General features: G+C 39.0%; 1 protein-coding gene across 4 annotated transcripts in view; it reads left to right on the top strand.

Annotated features, from left to right (window-relative positions):
- Positions 1 to 231: 231 nt before the first annotated feature.
- Positions 232 to 17,474, top strand: part of LOC139935952 (C2 domain-containing protein 3-like) — a 40,575-nt gene continuing 23,332 nt past the window's right edge. For 3 of the 4 annotated variants that reach the window (XM_071930614.1, XM_071930613.1, XM_071930611.1), the window contains exons 1-18: positions 232 to 334; positions 817 to 896; positions 1,578 to 1,765; positions 2,911 to 3,163; positions 3,757 to 3,997; positions 5,211 to 5,397; positions 6,172 to 6,282; positions 6,676 to 6,813; positions 7,661 to 7,895; positions 8,356 to 8,554; positions 9,274 to 9,395; positions 11,098 to 11,216; positions 11,907 to 12,089; positions 12,568 to 12,768; positions 13,950 to 14,165; positions 15,494 to 15,632; positions 16,398 to 16,525; positions 17,254 to 17,355. In XM_071930614.1, coding sequence (XP_071786715.1) covers positions 252 to 334; positions 817 to 896; positions 1,578 to 1,765; positions 2,911 to 3,163; positions 3,757 to 3,997; positions 5,211 to 5,397; positions 6,172 to 6,282; positions 6,676 to 6,813; positions 7,661 to 7,895; positions 8,356 to 8,554; positions 9,274 to 9,395; positions 11,098 to 11,216; positions 11,907 to 12,089; positions 12,568 to 12,768; positions 13,950 to 14,165; positions 15,494 to 15,632; positions 16,398 to 16,525; positions 17,254 to 17,355 — 2,925 coding nt within the window. In that variant the 5' untranslated portion in view covers positions 232 to 251. The remainder of the gene's footprint in view (positions 335 to 816; positions 897 to 1,577; positions 1,766 to 2,910; positions 3,164 to 3,756; positions 3,998 to 5,210; positions 5,398 to 6,171; positions 6,283 to 6,675; positions 6,814 to 7,660; positions 7,896 to 8,355; positions 8,555 to 9,273; positions 9,396 to 11,097; positions 11,217 to 11,906; positions 12,090 to 12,567; positions 12,769 to 13,949; positions 14,166 to 15,493; positions 15,633 to 16,397; positions 16,526 to 17,253; positions 17,356 to 17,474) is intronic. The other variant, XM_071930612.1, reaches the window with a different exon arrangement.

Raw genomic sequence — 17,474 nt, 5'->3', positions numbered from 1 at the left:
ATTTTCTCAAAAAGTAAAGCATTTCATGGAATAATAGTTCAAGAGAAGTCTTTCACCACTACCTTCTCTAAACCCTGTAAGTTATTTGTAAATCTGTGAACTTTTAATTTTGTTTCTGTTCCGAAAGTGTCCAATGGCTTTAAGTCCACTCGGCCACGCAAGCCTATTATTATGAGCAAATGAACCCCATGTTAATAAACGCTTTCCTTGACTGTTGCCCATAACATATGGGAACTTTGATTCTTGAGGTGATGAAGGGAGCCAGTACACCGGTAATCGGCAAGGCACAAATCAATGAGATTGGACACCTGGCGCCTGAGATACCTATTAATGGGTAAGATACAATATTGATCCCCTAAAGGCAGTAGACACTATTGGTAATTACTCAAAATAACTATTAGCATCAAACCTTACTTGGTAACGAGTAATAGGGAGAGGTTGATAGTGTTGATATTGTTATAACAATTACGCATGTACCATTGCTGCACAACGCGGCAGGTAACATGAGTGATGTTAAAAAGTGTACATCAACTTGATCGTTCCCACCGTTGGTCAATTTCCAGCGCTTAGTACGAAACGGCTGCGGATTCGAGGGAACAGTGAAGAATGGTTTCTTATTTGAACAACTGTTCATCTGTTTATCAAACTATGCATACTCCGTCGTTACAATGTTTGAAGATGACAACATAACTTTGAGAAGAGGAATAATCCGATTACCAAGGTATAACAAAACAATTGTTGCATGGACCCCGTCACAGCTTGCAACAATTGTATAATCTAAAATGATACATCTAATGAATGTGTCTTATCTTTCAGGTTTTACTCGGTGTTTGCCAGTAAATCAGCAGATAAAATAGCAGAGCTGCACGCCTCCCTAGTATTTGAGCCCTTGCCTGGTAAGTTGTCATAGTTTGGGTCTCACTGATTTAGGCTTGGTTTGTTGTGATAAACCAACTCATGGCTACGAAATTTAAGAGCTCAATTGGCTTCCAACTTCTACCAAAACTTGAAAGCAGTTGTGTATCAGTTGAATTCGATAGAGAAGTATGGCAAGGCAGTAGATACATATCGGATTTGTAAACACTTTGTTACTTATGTGACACCCAAGTTTTGCATGGCAGTATGAGCAGATACAGGAGCTCTTACGCATAAATTATAAAAAAAGAATACAAATCTACGTTGAATGTTGCCCTATTCTAAATTAAAAATATTTTCCCAATTTTCTTTTTTAAGGCGTCATTCATCACGTAGATAAAAAATAATCAATTAATGTTAATTATATGTCCGCAACATTTGGGGAAAATGCAGTGTGATCAGGGGTCTATAGAGAATAATGAAAAAAAAAACACCCTTGTTGCACAAATTTGTGTGCTTACAGATGCTTAAAAAATGCATCAGGCCAGCAGTATTTTAATATTTGAGTGAGAAATTACCTCTGTGTACTTGCCAGGTAGAGCTTCTTTAGAGTCTCAGAAACTGTCTTGCTATATATTCTACTACTGCCAAGTAGCCAGTTCAGATTTTTTCCTTGAATTGAAGATTGAATCTTTCATTTCCTTTTTTCCCCCCCTGCCTAGCTGCATATGATAGTTCTGGCTCCATACCCACCACAGACCTGAGTGTAGCCACTGCTGGCACAGGTACAGCTGAATCAAGCTCCACCCAGTCTCAGTCAGCCCGGGGTGCCCCACCTCTACCCGTACCCAGATCCCATAGGCTAATGTCCAGCTCTAGTGATGACCCCTTCATGTCACCCATACCAAAGGTTTGTTTTGAAAAAAAACAAAAAAAACTTTCAGTCAAATTTGGATTAATGACTAGAATAAGTGCTGTCGTCTAGTTACTGAATCACCATTTATTCACCTGACCTCACATTAAACCAATGTTTCTATGAGAGAGATCAGCAAGTATTAAAGGAACACGTTGCCTTGGTTCGGACGAGTTGGTCTATGAAAAGCGTTTGAAACCGTTTGTTATGAAATGCATATGGTTAGAAAGATGTTTTAAAAGTAGAATATAATGATCCGCACAAGTATCACTCAAAATTGCACGGTATTCATTTTACGTCGCGAACTAACACGGTCGGCCATTTATGGGAGTCACTTTTTTTACTCCCATAAATGGCCGACCGTGTTTGTCGACGAGGTAAAACGAAAACCACGCAATTTCAAGGCATATTTGTGTAGATCATTGTATTCTACTTTTATAACATCTTTCTAACCATACCGATTTTGTAAGAAACGGTTACAGAACGCTTTTCAAAGACCAACTCGACTGATCCAAGGCAACGTGTTCCTTTAAATGGCAGAAAGTGCTGGTAGAGGACCTCCCCAAGGTATTGGTGTATCATTGTATATAAACATTAAAAGCCTGATGGATTGAAGAGGTGCATGATCTGTGAACAAGACACCACTGGGGCACCCCCTACTCTTGGGTTTAAGGTTACTTTTCATAATAAAAAATGTTACACAAATGAGTTTGGCCGTTTGATGCTTCTATTTCCTATGGCAGACCAATCCCTATGCCAAATTAACACAATTGACCAGACTGTCTGCCACACACTTGTCTTTTTTGAGAAAATTATTGTACAGGTGTAAATGCCGCCTCGTACAAAATTGGTACAAGACACTGGGGACTGTATTGACTCCCAAAAAGGGGCAACCCAAATCTTTTAGCTGATGAGTTTTGTTCCTGAAGGGGACAGTAATTTTCCTATTAGTGAGGGGCACTTATAAGAGGAAACTTAATCTTTGCAATGAAACTTTGCAAAGGGCACCACAGCAAAAGCACAGGGCACCATTTCAATTGCTGATGGTGCCGTGGGTGATTTTGAGGCCTGATGTCTGGTCAATTAGGTCAACGGGGTACATTCCAAGTTACTGTAAGTCTCCACTATCTTCATGTTTTCAGATGCAATATAACAGGCATGTGGATGTGAACTGTGAACGGGACATCACAACGCCAAGAGGTATCGATTCCGACTACAGCTTCGTCATAGGACCGGGTAGGGATCAAGGCACCGAGAAGAAAACAAAACAAAAGTCTCACATCATCGCGGAAACCGGCCATGAGAGAGAGCCTGTTGCAAGAGTAACAAGAAGAGGTCAAAGTTCGGATACTGAATACAGAAAAACAACTCCATCGGATGTTGAAACGCTTCTAGGTAAATATATAAAAAAATATCAGAATTGTTGGTGTGTTGGAATTTTTTTAATTGCAAATATTTTTTTTAAGTACTGGGCTGTTCCGAATAGCAACCTTGAACATGTACATTATATCAGTTTGATCAGGGCTCGAAAGTAACACTGAACCGCTGAGGTCAGTGGTTTTAGCCTCCGGCCAATAACAAACTCAAGAATGGACAACTCCAGTGGTCTTGTGTTTTTAAATTGACATGTGTAAAAAATATATGTTTAAATGTCTTTCAATCTTGTTGAGTGTCGAAGCATACTTAATACCACTGGTGGATTCCCCCCCGCTAAATTCAAGCCAAGTTGATACACTCAACTTTAGGATTTTTCAAGCACAATATCAGCCTCTACCCTTGTAGGTAACCATGTATACCACTGAGTAAAGAGAAGCAACTACAATACAGCACCTCGCTCAAGGACACAAGTGTCATGACCAGGGTTGAAACCCACACTCAGATGACCAAACCCCCAGAACTTGAATTGATGCTGTAAACCAGTCGGCCAAGACACCCCATAGTACTCTCTGCTCTGTATTTGAAACTTATGAGAATTTATGCTTTTGTAGGTAGCAACCAAGATCAAAGTGTGCCAGAGATCCCAGTGCCTAGTAGACTGCGACATCCTCGTCTCAATCCATCAAGCCAACCAGGCAGTGATCTGATCTCAGCGCTGTTAGATCGTGGGACTAGGCTCAGGGACGACATGATCAGGTCAGAATTAGAGCGAGGGAAGCCTACTGTGAAAGGAGCCCAAGACAGAGTGCTACCTCTTGATGTGGATGTAGAGGAATCAAGGATACCAAAGAGGTGGGTAGTTGAACATGCTGGACACTATTGGTAATTGTCAGAGACCAGCCTTCTCACTTGGTGTATATCAACATGCATAAACTAACAAACTGTGAAAATTTGTCGTCGGAGTTGCGAGATAACAATGAAAGAAAAAAACACCCTTGTCACCTGAAGTTGTGTGCTTTTAGATGCTTGATTTCGAGACCTCAAATTCTAAACTTGGTCTCAAAATCAAATTCGTGGAAAATTACCTCTTTCCGGGGCCGTTTCTCACAATGTTTTATACTATCAACCTCTCCCCATTACTCGTTGCCAAGTGAGGTTTTATGCTGATAATTATTATGAGTAATTACCAATAGTGTCCACTGCCTTTAATGGCACTGGACACCTTTGGCAATAAGCCATTTGCGTGTTAGATTTAAGTAATATCTGGTGCAATGACTTGCTTAGTCACAACTTTCCGCTTGCATTTGAGTTCCTCAGACTACAGAAACAGTTGCTACAATGTATGTCACATAATACGGGCAATCTTTTGTGTAGCAACCTCGAGATGAGCAGATCCTGGTACCATTGTGCCATACACATCCATTCAGAATTGTGTATGGGTGTTCACCGTCTCTGACTTAACTATGCAAAAGCTTGCCCCAAATCATGTGACATAGTTACTCTTTATTCTGAGGAATTCAACCTTAAGTGTTTTTTTTTTTCTTTTTCTTTTTTCTTTTTTTTCTCCAGAAGACGATCAGAGCATACTGATCAAAGCGTTGAGTTGAAACCAACGGTTCTTTTTAGGACCAACCCAACTCATTAGAGATAGTCATTACATGGTGTTACGGCAAACCTTTCTATATCTTAAGTGGTGACTTGTAGTCTAGCACTTCATTGTTCCTGACAACATTCAAATCTAACACACTATGGCTCATTGTCAAATACCAGTATTCTCACTTGGTGTATCCCAACATGTGCATAAAGTAATCTGTGAAAATTTTGACTCAATAGGTCATCAAAGTTACAAGAGAAAAATCAACCCTTGTTGCCCAGATTTGTGTGCTTTCAGATGCCTGTTAAAAGGCTTCAGGCCTGAAGTCTTTTAATATTTGCGTGAGAAATTACCTCTTTCTCGAAAGCTAGGATGTTTGTTCTAATACGAAGGTTGAATGTGTTGAAGGCCTGAGCATATCTTCACTGTTAACTTCAATCTCAATGTGAACACTTTAATTCCGTTTCACAGACCTTCCTCTGGAGAGCTGTTCCGTGAGCTTCTCAAAAACGACGAAACACAAGGACATGTGACCGCTGCTCCTGCACGGGACAGAGACACAAGATTTGAAGACAGTAACACGGAGGGTAGAACTGTTGAGCTTCTTATTGGGGATCATATTACCATGCAAGAACTGAATGATCTCAGAACATTACAGGTAAGGGGCATTCAAAATGATTACTGTTTAAAAAATAAATTAAAAAAATTAAAATTGTTGTATTTATTTTGTAGAAGTTGATATCCAGTGTGAAAAGATCAATTAGACAATGCTGGGAATGCCTCAAATATAGTTGCATTCAGACGAATTTCAGAAATATGTGCATGTTGATTCAGTATTGAGTGCTCTAGTTAAAGATAGCTCTTTGATTAAAGGTCATTAAGGTAGGGTTGTATGTTGGTAATGACCTGAGAAAAAAGGGTAATTTCTAAACGACTACTTGTTATGGTGATGGTAGTAAGCTGTCAAATCTTTTTGTTTTAAATGCCCCAAAGGATTAGAAATAAATAAAAACATTTGAATATGTGAAAGGAATCATGCATGACTCATTTCTGGGGGTTGTTGTCCAAATTGCGAATGCTTTGGTCAGAGGAGCAGTTGGTACAAGCCGTTCCCTTTGCTTTACGTGGATAAACTCAACATTCAAGTGAAAATACCATGACATTTTTTTCTGTTTTCCGTCCAAGTCCAGACTTTCACTTTAATTGATTCTTCCTTGATAATTTTGCCTGTGAATCAGTGTTACAACGACTAAACAATCTCCGACCCTACCTTTAAGTAAATCAGTCTAGCAGTACGTTCCTCACTTCAAACCTGTCAAAGAGATTAAAAACAGAGTGTGTCTTTGGATTCTGATGGTTTTAGGGATTATAAGAAATCAGTTATCAAGAGATTTAGATTCTGTGTATCTGACATGTTTTTTCTTGATGACAGTCTGAGATGTCTCCCCAGTCAAGTGTCTCCTCTGAGAGTGAGTTGCTGAGTGAGACCGAGGACCCACTCAGAGATCAGAGTATCCTGGAGGAACTCTTCTATAAAGGAGGGGTAAGTTATGAGTAAGCTTTAATACTCGAATGTGCATTAAACCCTTTAGCCCGCATACTGCCAGGAGGCGCCCTGCGTATAACCACGCAGTTAAACATCGTGTAATTTGAGTTATGAACATGCTATTATAACGCATCAAACAGCTGTAGATAGAGCGTGATCTCAAGATGACGTCAGTCTAAAATTTAAAGGGATAATAAGGTGAAGCGCTTCGGGATGCCTTCTAATGTTTGAAGCGCTTTATAAAAAGTAACTATTATTATTATTCTTATCAAATTTGCAAGGAAATAATGAAAAACCATGTTTCTTCAGACATGCCAGAGGGACACTGTAAATTTGTGTTCATACTGCCTGAAGTTGTTAAGTTTTGTTTCTATGTGACTGACTTGACAGAGGAGTAGCAGCAACTCTAGTCTGAGTGATCTACTGAGTAGCGACGATGAGGAAGAGGGCAAGACGATATCCAAGACATCAAGGATGAGGAGAAGAAGGAGATCGTATGAATCTTCACTTAGTGACCCTGGAAATCAGGTACACAGCAAACTAGTTATTTATTTGATTTAGTTGATTAGTTCCGGTTGTGCACAGCTTGAGTTTTGAGTGAAATTCCACAAGATGCAGGGTTTGTAGCTGAAAATTTTTACTGGACAAGAAATTATTTCACAAGACCTGAAACTAAATGAGGAGGAACTTTCTTTAAATTGAACATTTTATTTGTGTTATCTCATCTTGCTGTTGCTAGTCGTTGACATTCATGTAAACACATTGTATAACATTGTTACTTGATGTAGGTTTTTTTCCGGTTTTTTTTCTTCTCCTTTTGTAAAGTTGTTGTTTTGTTAGTTTTGTAGGCCTTGACAAGCCCCGCTTTTTGGAATGTGCCTCCACATTAAAATTTATTGACTGCGGTGCTGAAGCCACGGTGGTGTTATTGGGCAAGCCTGCCCAGAACTCACAATGTTTGCCAAGCACTCTGAGCAAAAACCATTGTGCCACCCAGCACATATTTCCCTAGAATAAATCAAATACTATCAACTGTGCATTGATCTGAGACACAGCTGATGATAAGGAGTATCAAATGTCACAGAAAGACCACAGTCAAAAGGTCATTCAATTTATTGCATGGCTCCCATAACACAAACAGTTGGACACCTGGCATCATGTTTTAACATGCCTGAAGCTCGCACTTCGGCAATAATGGCCCAAGATTAAACACAAATCGTTTAGTTGATCTGCTCGTCCATGATGGACTTCCAAAAAAAATGGATTTGTTGCCCGCCACTAAAATTGGTCTAGCTACAGCCCTGATTGACTCTACTTTTTTTTCTTCTTGATGATGATAATGTAGAAATAAACGTTGTTTTGATCCCTTATACAGAGACCCCCATCAACTACCATTAAATCAACCCAAGAAACATCCAGAGTACCTGAGGGAAAACCTAGTAACGAGCAGAAGGACTCGAGGCACGAACCAGAGAGGCCGAAACGGAGAGCTTCAAGTCTAAGGAGACAAAGTAGCAGTGGTGACTCGGACGCGGGAAGTACCTCTAGGCTGTCATCAGAGGGCTCCAGGGTATCCTTTGATGTACCGCATCATCATGTGGACAAGAGGGGTATGTTGAGCTTTTCAATTCAATTCAATCAACTTTTACTTCCATATTGGTGAAAAAAAGAAGAATAGTAAATTACAAATTAATTACTTATATTTAGATCAAAGACAGTTAAGACAGCAAGAACTGGTAAGAACTGGTAATGAATAATAATTAATTAAAATGAAATGCAAATATTATAATTTAGGGATCTGAAGCAAATCAATAAGGGATCATTTTACAGAAGCCAGAATTGTGTTTTTTGAGTTGCCTACTGACTAATACAAAGTGAAAGAAATTACAGCAGATATACCGATCGGCCTGCTTGAGCTGCCAGAAGTGCTCCGATGGGGAGTCGTGCTGGCGCCCCCTACTGGCCGATCGGCACCGCCGCTACAATATTTACCTACATTTAGATTAGGATTAATTCATTTGACAGTTCCAAAAACCAACGGTAACTTCGCCTTTAAATTTGTTGATGCAGTAAGCCCTGGTGATGGTCTGAGTGTGCAGCGACTCACTCTGCTCGGAAGAGTCCACGTTGCTAGAGTCATTATTGATTCACTCTGCTTAAAGGCAGCATACATACCAGGAATGGAGGCAGCTCATGATAGGAGGCCCTCTAGAGGAGGAAGAGGGAGAGGTAGACCACCAAGGCCATCGCTTAAACCAAAACCAAAAAGGTTTGTTTTCTTTCATTTTTAAATCTAATTGTGAAGCTTTTAACTCTCAGGAAAAGTAAACTTAATCACCATGCTATCCAATAGCCCAATTGAGAGAAGACAGAGAAAGAAGTCATAGTTTTAGATGTAGGCATGGTAGGAGGAAGACCCCAGAGAATTATTCCATGGAAAACCCACGCGGTCAGGTAGGGATTGAAAACCCAATCCATATAGTGCCCCCGACATGATATGAACCTAGCAGTTTTGTCAAAGGGCCAATTGCTCCAAAACACAAAGTCTGGTGTATGCGAGTGCCATATTCTGCGACACAGCGCTACCTACCCTCTTTTATTCCTCATGCAATAACGCACCACAATCTCAATTTTAAGCGTTGATTATAAATTTATTGCCAAGTCTCCAATACTTTTCTTATCTCTTTTTGGTGTTTTTTCTTGTAATTGTATATAGCCCTTGTCTGTTTTGAATGTGTCAATGTTTTGACTGTATGCCAGCATTTGAATTACCCTTTTTGGGATCTTATAAAGATTGTTTTTTTTGTATTGTATTGTATTTTCATGACTGACCAGGACTCTAAGCGAACAACATTCTGTAAATTACGGAATTCTGACCCAATCCCCTAGACCACTGGTTTTGTTTGATAAAAATATCAAACACCGTCTTAAATTAATTTTTACAAAGATTTAAATTTTTTGTTTAATTTGTTTTGTCATTTGATCCAGATGTACGTATTTTGTGGAGTACCATTTTCCGGTCACCGCGTCCCCACGAGGACAAAACCTTGTGAATACCATGGCAACTGAGGTCATGAGATTAGTGTCCAAGAAAGTGGACAGCAATGGAGGTGAAGTTTATTTTCTTATCTATTATTTTTTTTTTTCAATATTAAAAAAATGCATCCACTTGAGTTGACCCCCGGGCTGCTGCTTCCCAGGAAGTATCGTAAACTTGGGTGTGATCCCTGGCTACACAGTAGTGTGACTGTATGGCTTCTGACTGGAACCTCTTAACAACTAAACATGTTTGACTAATAGAAATGGGGATACTGCCAATACAGGGCTAGATAGCTCAGTTGGTAGAGTGATCCGAAGGTTGTTGGTTCGAATCCCACTCCATTCTTGTTTTCTTTGTTAAAAAAAACTACTGAAAATTTACCAAGTCAGTTACCTTGTGAATAATTACTTGATATTTATTTTCTTATTTAAATTCTGTTACTCACTTTGATTGCTTTGTCTATTTGTTTGTACTTCCTAATCATCCCATTTTTAAGGTTTTCATCATTAATGTTTTATCAATTTTGAAGTACATGTACTGTATTGTGTATGCGTTTTGGTAATGTTTTATTGATATATAATGGTTGTTTTTGTTCAATTAATTTGTGTTCTTTTTTAAAACCAGCTGGAGAGAAGAGCCTCTAGACATGCTAGACAGGAGCTTGGTTTCTTTCGGGCAATCCTTCGGGCTCCAACTGTTTATCTTTCCTTCCTCTGTATTTTGATTGCTCTTGTTGTATTTTGTTATGTTTTCTTCTTATCAATGTGCACTATTATATTATTTATTTGTAAATATAATGTATTTTGCTTAAAGGATTTGGATACTTTTTCTAACACAAAACACAATGTCCACAGATTTACATTAAACTTACACAGTTTGAAGATACCTTTTTAAAAGCTAAAATATTTTTCGTCTAAAGATCGGTGAGATAAAATTATTTTCATGACATTGTTTTACTCATTTCTCAAAAACTACAGCTCCTCAGCAACTAATATTTTCAGGGAAGCTTTATACTATCATTATCTTCAAACGGCGTAAGTTTAGTGTAAATCTGTAGACATTGTGTTTTTCGTTCTACAAAAAGTACATAGACCCTTTAACAACAATGCGTTGTAATTGTGTGTGTTTGATTTTTCTTTTCTTATCTAACTCATTTATTTTTGCAAAAGCCTTCAGTATTTCTTTTAGTGTATCAACTAAATTTTGCTTTTGTAATTTCTTCACATCTCTATTAACTGCTCTTTTGTTTTCATCTCAAAGCGCATAGAGACCTCTCTGTGATTGTCATATTAGCTATACAAAAATGGTTCATTATCAATATTAAAATAATTATAAATGAGCCTTATGTTAATGTTATCTTAATCAAGAGGACACACATGTGTTTTGATATGAGGCCCTTAATTGAGGGTTTTGTCTTTGGCCTCGTCAGCCGCTATTTAAACCCCATATCAAAATTGCACATTTCCACAATGGTCTCCATGTTATTCCAGCTCTGGTATGAGTTTGTTTGTAGTTTCATCCTCCTGCCACTGGGGCTTCGGATTGATGATGTTCAAGCTTAGATTCGTATGGACTGTACAGGGGGTCACCCTGTTTCAGCCCTAGGAGTAGGTGGCATTGGCCTCTGGAAAAAAATAATTGTAGCCCACACCTTGAAGTGGCCTTCAGGCATTTGCGTGTCTGGCGACTTGCATAAAAAATATATAAAAATAAAATATAAAAACTTTCTTTGAATCATTATGTCAATTCTTCTTTGTTGGGAATCACTATAGAAGTAACATTTGGTCATCGGTCAGTTTTTCCGATCCGCTTTGATGGGACCGCTGTAGACAGTTGGTGGAAGCAACTGCTTGTGTTCAAGGTTTTCTCCCGGATCGCTGGCCAGAAAAAGGTAAGAAAATTAGTCCAAAGTGTTGGGGTGTCTTTATTTGTAACAAAAGGCCGTGTTTTTATCTGATCAGGATTCCTGCGGAATGTTTTTGCACTCATATAATTTGTTGTTACCCTTACACAGATGTGTGTTTTAAAAGCACTCTTTAGACTGTATTGAATTACCCCTTTTTTGCTATGAAAATCAACATCTTGTAGGGCAAACCTGATGCATCACGCTGCATTCTTGGTTTGGTTTCTACGGCACATGCACGCACACCCCCACGCACAGACGCCATGTTGTAGGGCAGATTTTTGAACAGTGACGTCATATTCAATACGGTCTATACCTTTCTGAGTTCTATGCATAACAAAAATCTGCAAGCAAATCACTCAAACCCACAACCTTTGCTTTGCTAGAGCAGATGTTTAATCCGCTGCTAAAAACTTGGGATTTGAACAGCCTCTAGCCATCAGGCTAGCTCAGTGGTCTAGTGGTAAAACTCTAGCAAGTGTAAATGTTGTTTTCCTTATTTTAGTGAATGTTAGATAATTATTGATGATAAGACGGGCAACTTCTGGCTGGTTTCCTTTTGTTTTGTGTGCAAAACAGTTTTGTTTTGCTTGCTAAAATGTTACCAATTTAGCTGTCTTGATCATGCATCTTTTTTATTCCCCACCATGCCCACTGACTCTCCTGCACCATCTTCAGCCCACACTGCTCGGTGTAGCCAGTGTCCCCCTCCGATCAGTCCTCCAGTCATCGGATCTATCCATATTAGATGTGGACTTGGATGTAAAAGACAAGAGCCAACCATCCTCTTCATCTAAGATGGGACAAGAGTCAAGTATTGATGGGCACAGTCCTAGCGACACCATCATCGGAGATCTGAAGGTTAGTTTAGAGGCAAAGTATGCCTTTGGTTTTTGGACACGTTGGAATGTTTAAATCCTATATAAATATAGATATTATATAAAATGACTAACCCATGAAACAGGTGGCTGCGTTTTTTAGATTGCCGAAAGTCCGCTCGAATATTCCACAAAGAATAATCCCCAATAGGAATACACAGTCTTTGAAACAGTAAACATGAACACAGTATGAGAAGCATTTTTTCCATAAGCACAGTTCTTGCATTATACATGTACTGTACTATCCAAAGCTACTATACTTCTTACCACATAAGTTTTTGTTGGCAATTTTTTCAGAGTCGTTACGAAATGTATGCAGACCCTTTAAGAAACAGGCTTGGACTTGACTGGCTGCATGCGACGTCAGTGCAAGCAAGGGTTCTATACTCACTTACAGAATTAGTTATTTAAACTTGAGTTTCCCTCCTGGTGTATTACTTGATAGTCTAATTTTCATTTAGGTATCCATTGAATTGGCATCCGATGCCAAAGATTTCCCCATGGCGCTGGCGAGGATGAAAGTTGCTGAGATGAAGGGGGCAACGATTGTTCCCCTACCTTCAAACCGACCCCACCTCCCTATTAAGATCCCCACTGGATCTACAGAGAGTGACAGCAGAAGTTCTAGTAGGAGTGTGCAAACGGAAAGTGTCAGATCACAGGTAATGTACTGTCATTGTTTTCTACAGTTGTTTTTGCATTTTTGCTGTAGTCTAACCATTCAACTGTGGCTGAGTGCCTTAGAACAAACTTTGATTTGAGCATTCTATGACCTTATTGATTGATTGATTGATTGGTTGATTGATTAATGCACAGGTGTAACATTAGTATATGTAGCTGTCGAACATCAGTATCCGCACTTAGTGTGATCCAACATATGAATTTATGGAATTACAAACCTGTGAAAGTTTAAGCTCAATCGGTCACCGGAGTCACAAGAAAATATTGAACACCCCCTCTATGTCCACCGCATTACAGCAAAACCGTTGACTGCTTCTACTACTGTACATACTTTTGAAATCTGTGCAGGGCAGCACAGTGTATTTTTCTCAGTGCTGGGCGAAATTTGTAAGCCCGCCCAGCACAGCCCACCGTGGCTACAACACTGGGTACAGCCATGTGTAAATCTCTGTGCGTGGATTGTTGGCTCTGAGAAGAGCAGTTGGTTTGGTGTTAACGATCCAAACAGTATGCTTTGCTTGTCTTCATATGTTGTGTTGTTTGATAGGTTTTAACAAAGCATTTTGGTTGGTAAGCAGGGCCCAATTTCATAGAGCTGCTTAAGCGCAAAATTTTGCTTAAGCGAAAAAAACCTTGCTTAGTAAAATCAGATTACCGGCCAAGACTACACTCAATTGTTATGCTTAGTAAACAATAGCTAAATACCAGTCACAAGCAATGTATATGGCATGAAATTTTTGCCAGTAACATGTGTAAAATAAGCGAGCTATTTTGTCGCTTAAGCAATTTTTTTTTGCTTAAGCAGCTCTATGAAATTGGCCCCAGGTTTTAACAGAAATGTTGAAAAAAGGAAATTGAGTCCTTGACTCTCTTGCCTTAATCTTTTCAAACTCACAAATTCTATCAGCACAGAAATTATTAAGTTACCTCACCAGGGGACCAACCAAACTGTCAAGTAATGTGAATTGCTCATAAACTGGTGCCGCACCCTTTTTTTGCTTAGCATACAAATTTATTAAGTAATATCGGTGCTAACACACATCGGTGTATAGGTAAAAAAAAAAATTAATATTCTTTATCCCCGATGCAAATTTAACATCTCTTATAAGTAACATTCACTAAGCAGCTCTGGGAAATTTGAAAATTGCTCTTTTTTTCTCAGAAGGTTACTGATGGTCTGCCCACAACAGCAAGAAATCACACAGAGGGAGGGCATTCCCTTGATGGGAATAGCCAAGAAGAGTCTATCGTCCATCCACAGAGGAAAGATGAGGGACTTAAGGAACAGCCGAGTAGACAACGCAACAGAGAGGAAAGGATAACAATAAGACAGCAAAATGAATCGGCACAAGTGTCTCAGAGCAAAACTGAATATGAGGTGAGGTTTAAAGGCAGGGACAAGTTTGGTAATTGTCAAAGACCAGTGTTCTCAGTTGGTGTAATCTATCATAACCATAAAATAACAAGCCTGTGAAAATTTGTGCTCAATTGGTCATCGAAGTTGCGAGAAAATGATGAAAGAAAAAACACCCTTGTTGAGCGAATTTGTGTGCTTTCAGCTAGGAATAAAAGACTTTTAGCTAGAAGTTTTTTAATATTTTAGTGAGAAACTACCTCTTTCTAAAAAACTACATTACTTCAGAGGGAGTCGTTTCAATTATGTTTTATATTATCAACAGCTCTCCAATGCTTGTTACCAAGTCAGTTTTTAAGTTAATATTTGTTTTGAGTAACAACCAAACGTGTACCTTCCCTTTAAAACCTAAAAACAGTTGTATAAGATAAAATCTAGAATTTTGAGGCAAACTCCAGGCCCCAATTTAATTTCAGTGCTTTACAATTGTATGCTAAGCAGAAACAAGCAGGATACCAGTTACAAATTTCACATGTGACATGGTAGTTTGGCTAGTAACCTTGTTCTGGTAAGCATGGTTTGTTGTGCTTAGCTACTTGTTGTGCTTAAAGACACTGGACACTATTGGTAATTGTCAAAGAAAAGTCGTCTAACTTGGTGTATCTCAACATATGCATAAAACACTACACCTGTGAAAATTTGAGCTCATTGGTCGTCGAAATTGCGAGATAATAACGGTAAAATAAACACCCTTGTCATACGAAGTTGTGTGCTTTCAGATGCTTGATTTTGAGACCTCAAAATCTAATTCTGAGTTCTCGAAATCAAGTTCGTGGAAAATTGCTTTTTTTTCTCGAAAACTACGCTACTTCAAAGGGAGCCGTTTCTCACAATGTTTTATACTAGCAACAGCTCTCCATTACTCTTTACCAAGTACGGTTTTATGCTAATAACTATTTTGAGTACTAACCAATAGTGTCCACTGCCTTCAAGCAGCTATATGAAATTGGGCCCTGGATATGGAGGCAGGGTTTTGGGACGGGAAGAGCATTTTTCCCTGATTCCTGTTTTCTCAGCAAGTAGACACTTATATTCAGCTGAAACTTTAACATGTAACTTTTGTCATATCTTTTTTTATAAAATGGCCAATAAATCAGCATTGGTTGACAAAGACCAATCTATAACCCCACCTTTAGGATTGTAATAATAATTCTAACAAATAGTAACGCAGTCTTATAAATTCGCAAATTTACCAAAGGTGTTCTACGCTGTTACATAGGAAGAGAAAAACAAAAAGGGGAAATTCAGGTTAGAGGAACTAGTTTTTTAAATTTATTTATTCACTCCAACAGGTCCAAACATTACACTCCCTACTCTTAATCCCAGAGGGACGAGGGGTGACAATCCACGGTGTGGCACCTCCCAAATCAAGCAGCCATATTCCACACACCCCTCCCAAACCACACCCAGGGTGGGGTGTAGCAGTCCCAGGTAAGGACTCTCTTGTAATACATTTCTAGACCAACAGGTCATTTGCAAATGAATGATGTGAATGAAGATGAGTGTTTAAATGTAGGTGAATGTTAAATTAGATGAACTAGGGTGGATTTGACTGGTCCTATCTCTTAGCATTGCCTAGGACTAGTCCTAAGTTAGGACTACCTTTGTGAAATCCACCCCTGTAAATGTAGGTGAACGTTTGATGTAGATTTTAGTGATGTCTTAAACAATGCCTTATTTGCTCACTTTGAAGTCGTGAGACTACATTTGTATTTGATTACAACACAGATTAGCGCAAATAACAGTGTGAATACGAAATAAGAAAAAAATGCTCAGTTTTAGATGTGGAAGGAAAACGCCAATGGAGGAAAACAAAACCCACGCGATCAGAGGTCGATTTCACGAAGAGTTAGGACTAGTCCTAGGAGATATTAAAAACGTATGGCTAGTCCTAAGTTAGGTAACTCGTCCTAACTAGAGATAAGACTAGTCCTAACTATTGTGAAATCGACCCCAGGTTTAGGTCCGAGTGGGATTTAAAACGGGGTCCACAGATGTGAAAGGTATGGAAAGAACCACTGAGCCAACCCGACCTCCAAACACATCAGAAAGGCTTTGATACTTCCTTCGGGCTGTGATAAAGCGCTATATCAAAATCAATTATTATTATTATTATCACTGTTATTGTTTCCTACTGTTTTTTCAATGGACAAATATTAAACCTGTAATTTCTTCCATTATGCTCATCCCCTCCAGGGCTAGGTGCAGGGCGAGACTTGACAGTCCGGAATACATATCTTGTGTGTCGACTGTTCTGGAGTGATGATTCAGTCAGGTCTAATGTGTGCTGGGGCACCACGGAGCCCAATTATAACTTCATGCAGGTAAGGATTGCACGCTTTCCTTCAACATACCACCTTAGATCAATGATGTGTCATGGCATAGTGGTTAAGAGCATCGAATTCAAGTTCTGGTGCAGTCACCGGAGTGTGGGTTCGAATCCCGGTCGTGACACTTGAGCAAGATACTTTACTATAATTGCTTCTCTTCACCCAGGGGTATAAATGGGTACCTGCAAGGGTAGAGGTTGATACTATGTATGAAAAGCCACAAGCGCCTTACTGGCAGCTCAGGGCTGTATACTCCCCCAGGGAGCTGAGAAACATTAAAGGGATGTTATTTGCCCTATGACCAGGGCACTGATGTAAAGCGCATTGATGTGGTTATTGTGAAATGCGCTATATAAGAATTTGTTATTATTATTATTATGTAATTACCTGATTACTGTTTCAGGGTTGAAGATTGTTATCATTCTAAGTTGTAATAGTTTACCTCGTGTTGGTAAGATACTGCTCTAGAATTGCAAAGGTCGTGGGTTCTAACACATGTAAGTGTTTATAGGTAAAACCAAAAATTAATATTCTTTATCCCCGATGCAAATTTTCTATCTATTAAATTTTTGTATCTGCTGTGATGTTGTGTATTTTGCTTTTTATGTACAGAAACATATATAACATCTTGCTCAAGGTCTCATTTGACAAACATATTATTTAACTCCTGATCTCCTGTAAGGGATTTTTTTTAAATCGTTTTTTTTTTTTTTTTTAATCAGGTTTATCCTGTGCTCCTTACACCATCCCTGCTGGAGAGAGCCAGGAACAACTTCATGATGATTGAGGTTTGGGACAAGAAAACATCGGCCGAGAATGATCAGGTAGTTATTCCCAGGCATTCATTCTGTTTTGTGTACTTGAAAAGCCCAAAGAAAACCCAGTGCAACACTTAGGCTGTGTCACTTGTTGACATTTTTACCAGCAACGCTAGGGTTTTTGT

This window comes from Asterias amurensis, chromosome 4 (assembly GCF_032118995.1).
Source record: "Asterias amurensis chromosome 4, ASM3211899v1".
In the NCBI taxonomy this organism is placed as follows: Eukaryota; Metazoa; Echinodermata; class Asteroidea; order Forcipulatida; family Asteriidae; genus Asterias; species Asterias amurensis.
The sequence above is the reverse complement of the archived record's forward strand: the minus strand, read 5'-3'. Positions and strand labels throughout refer to the sequence as shown.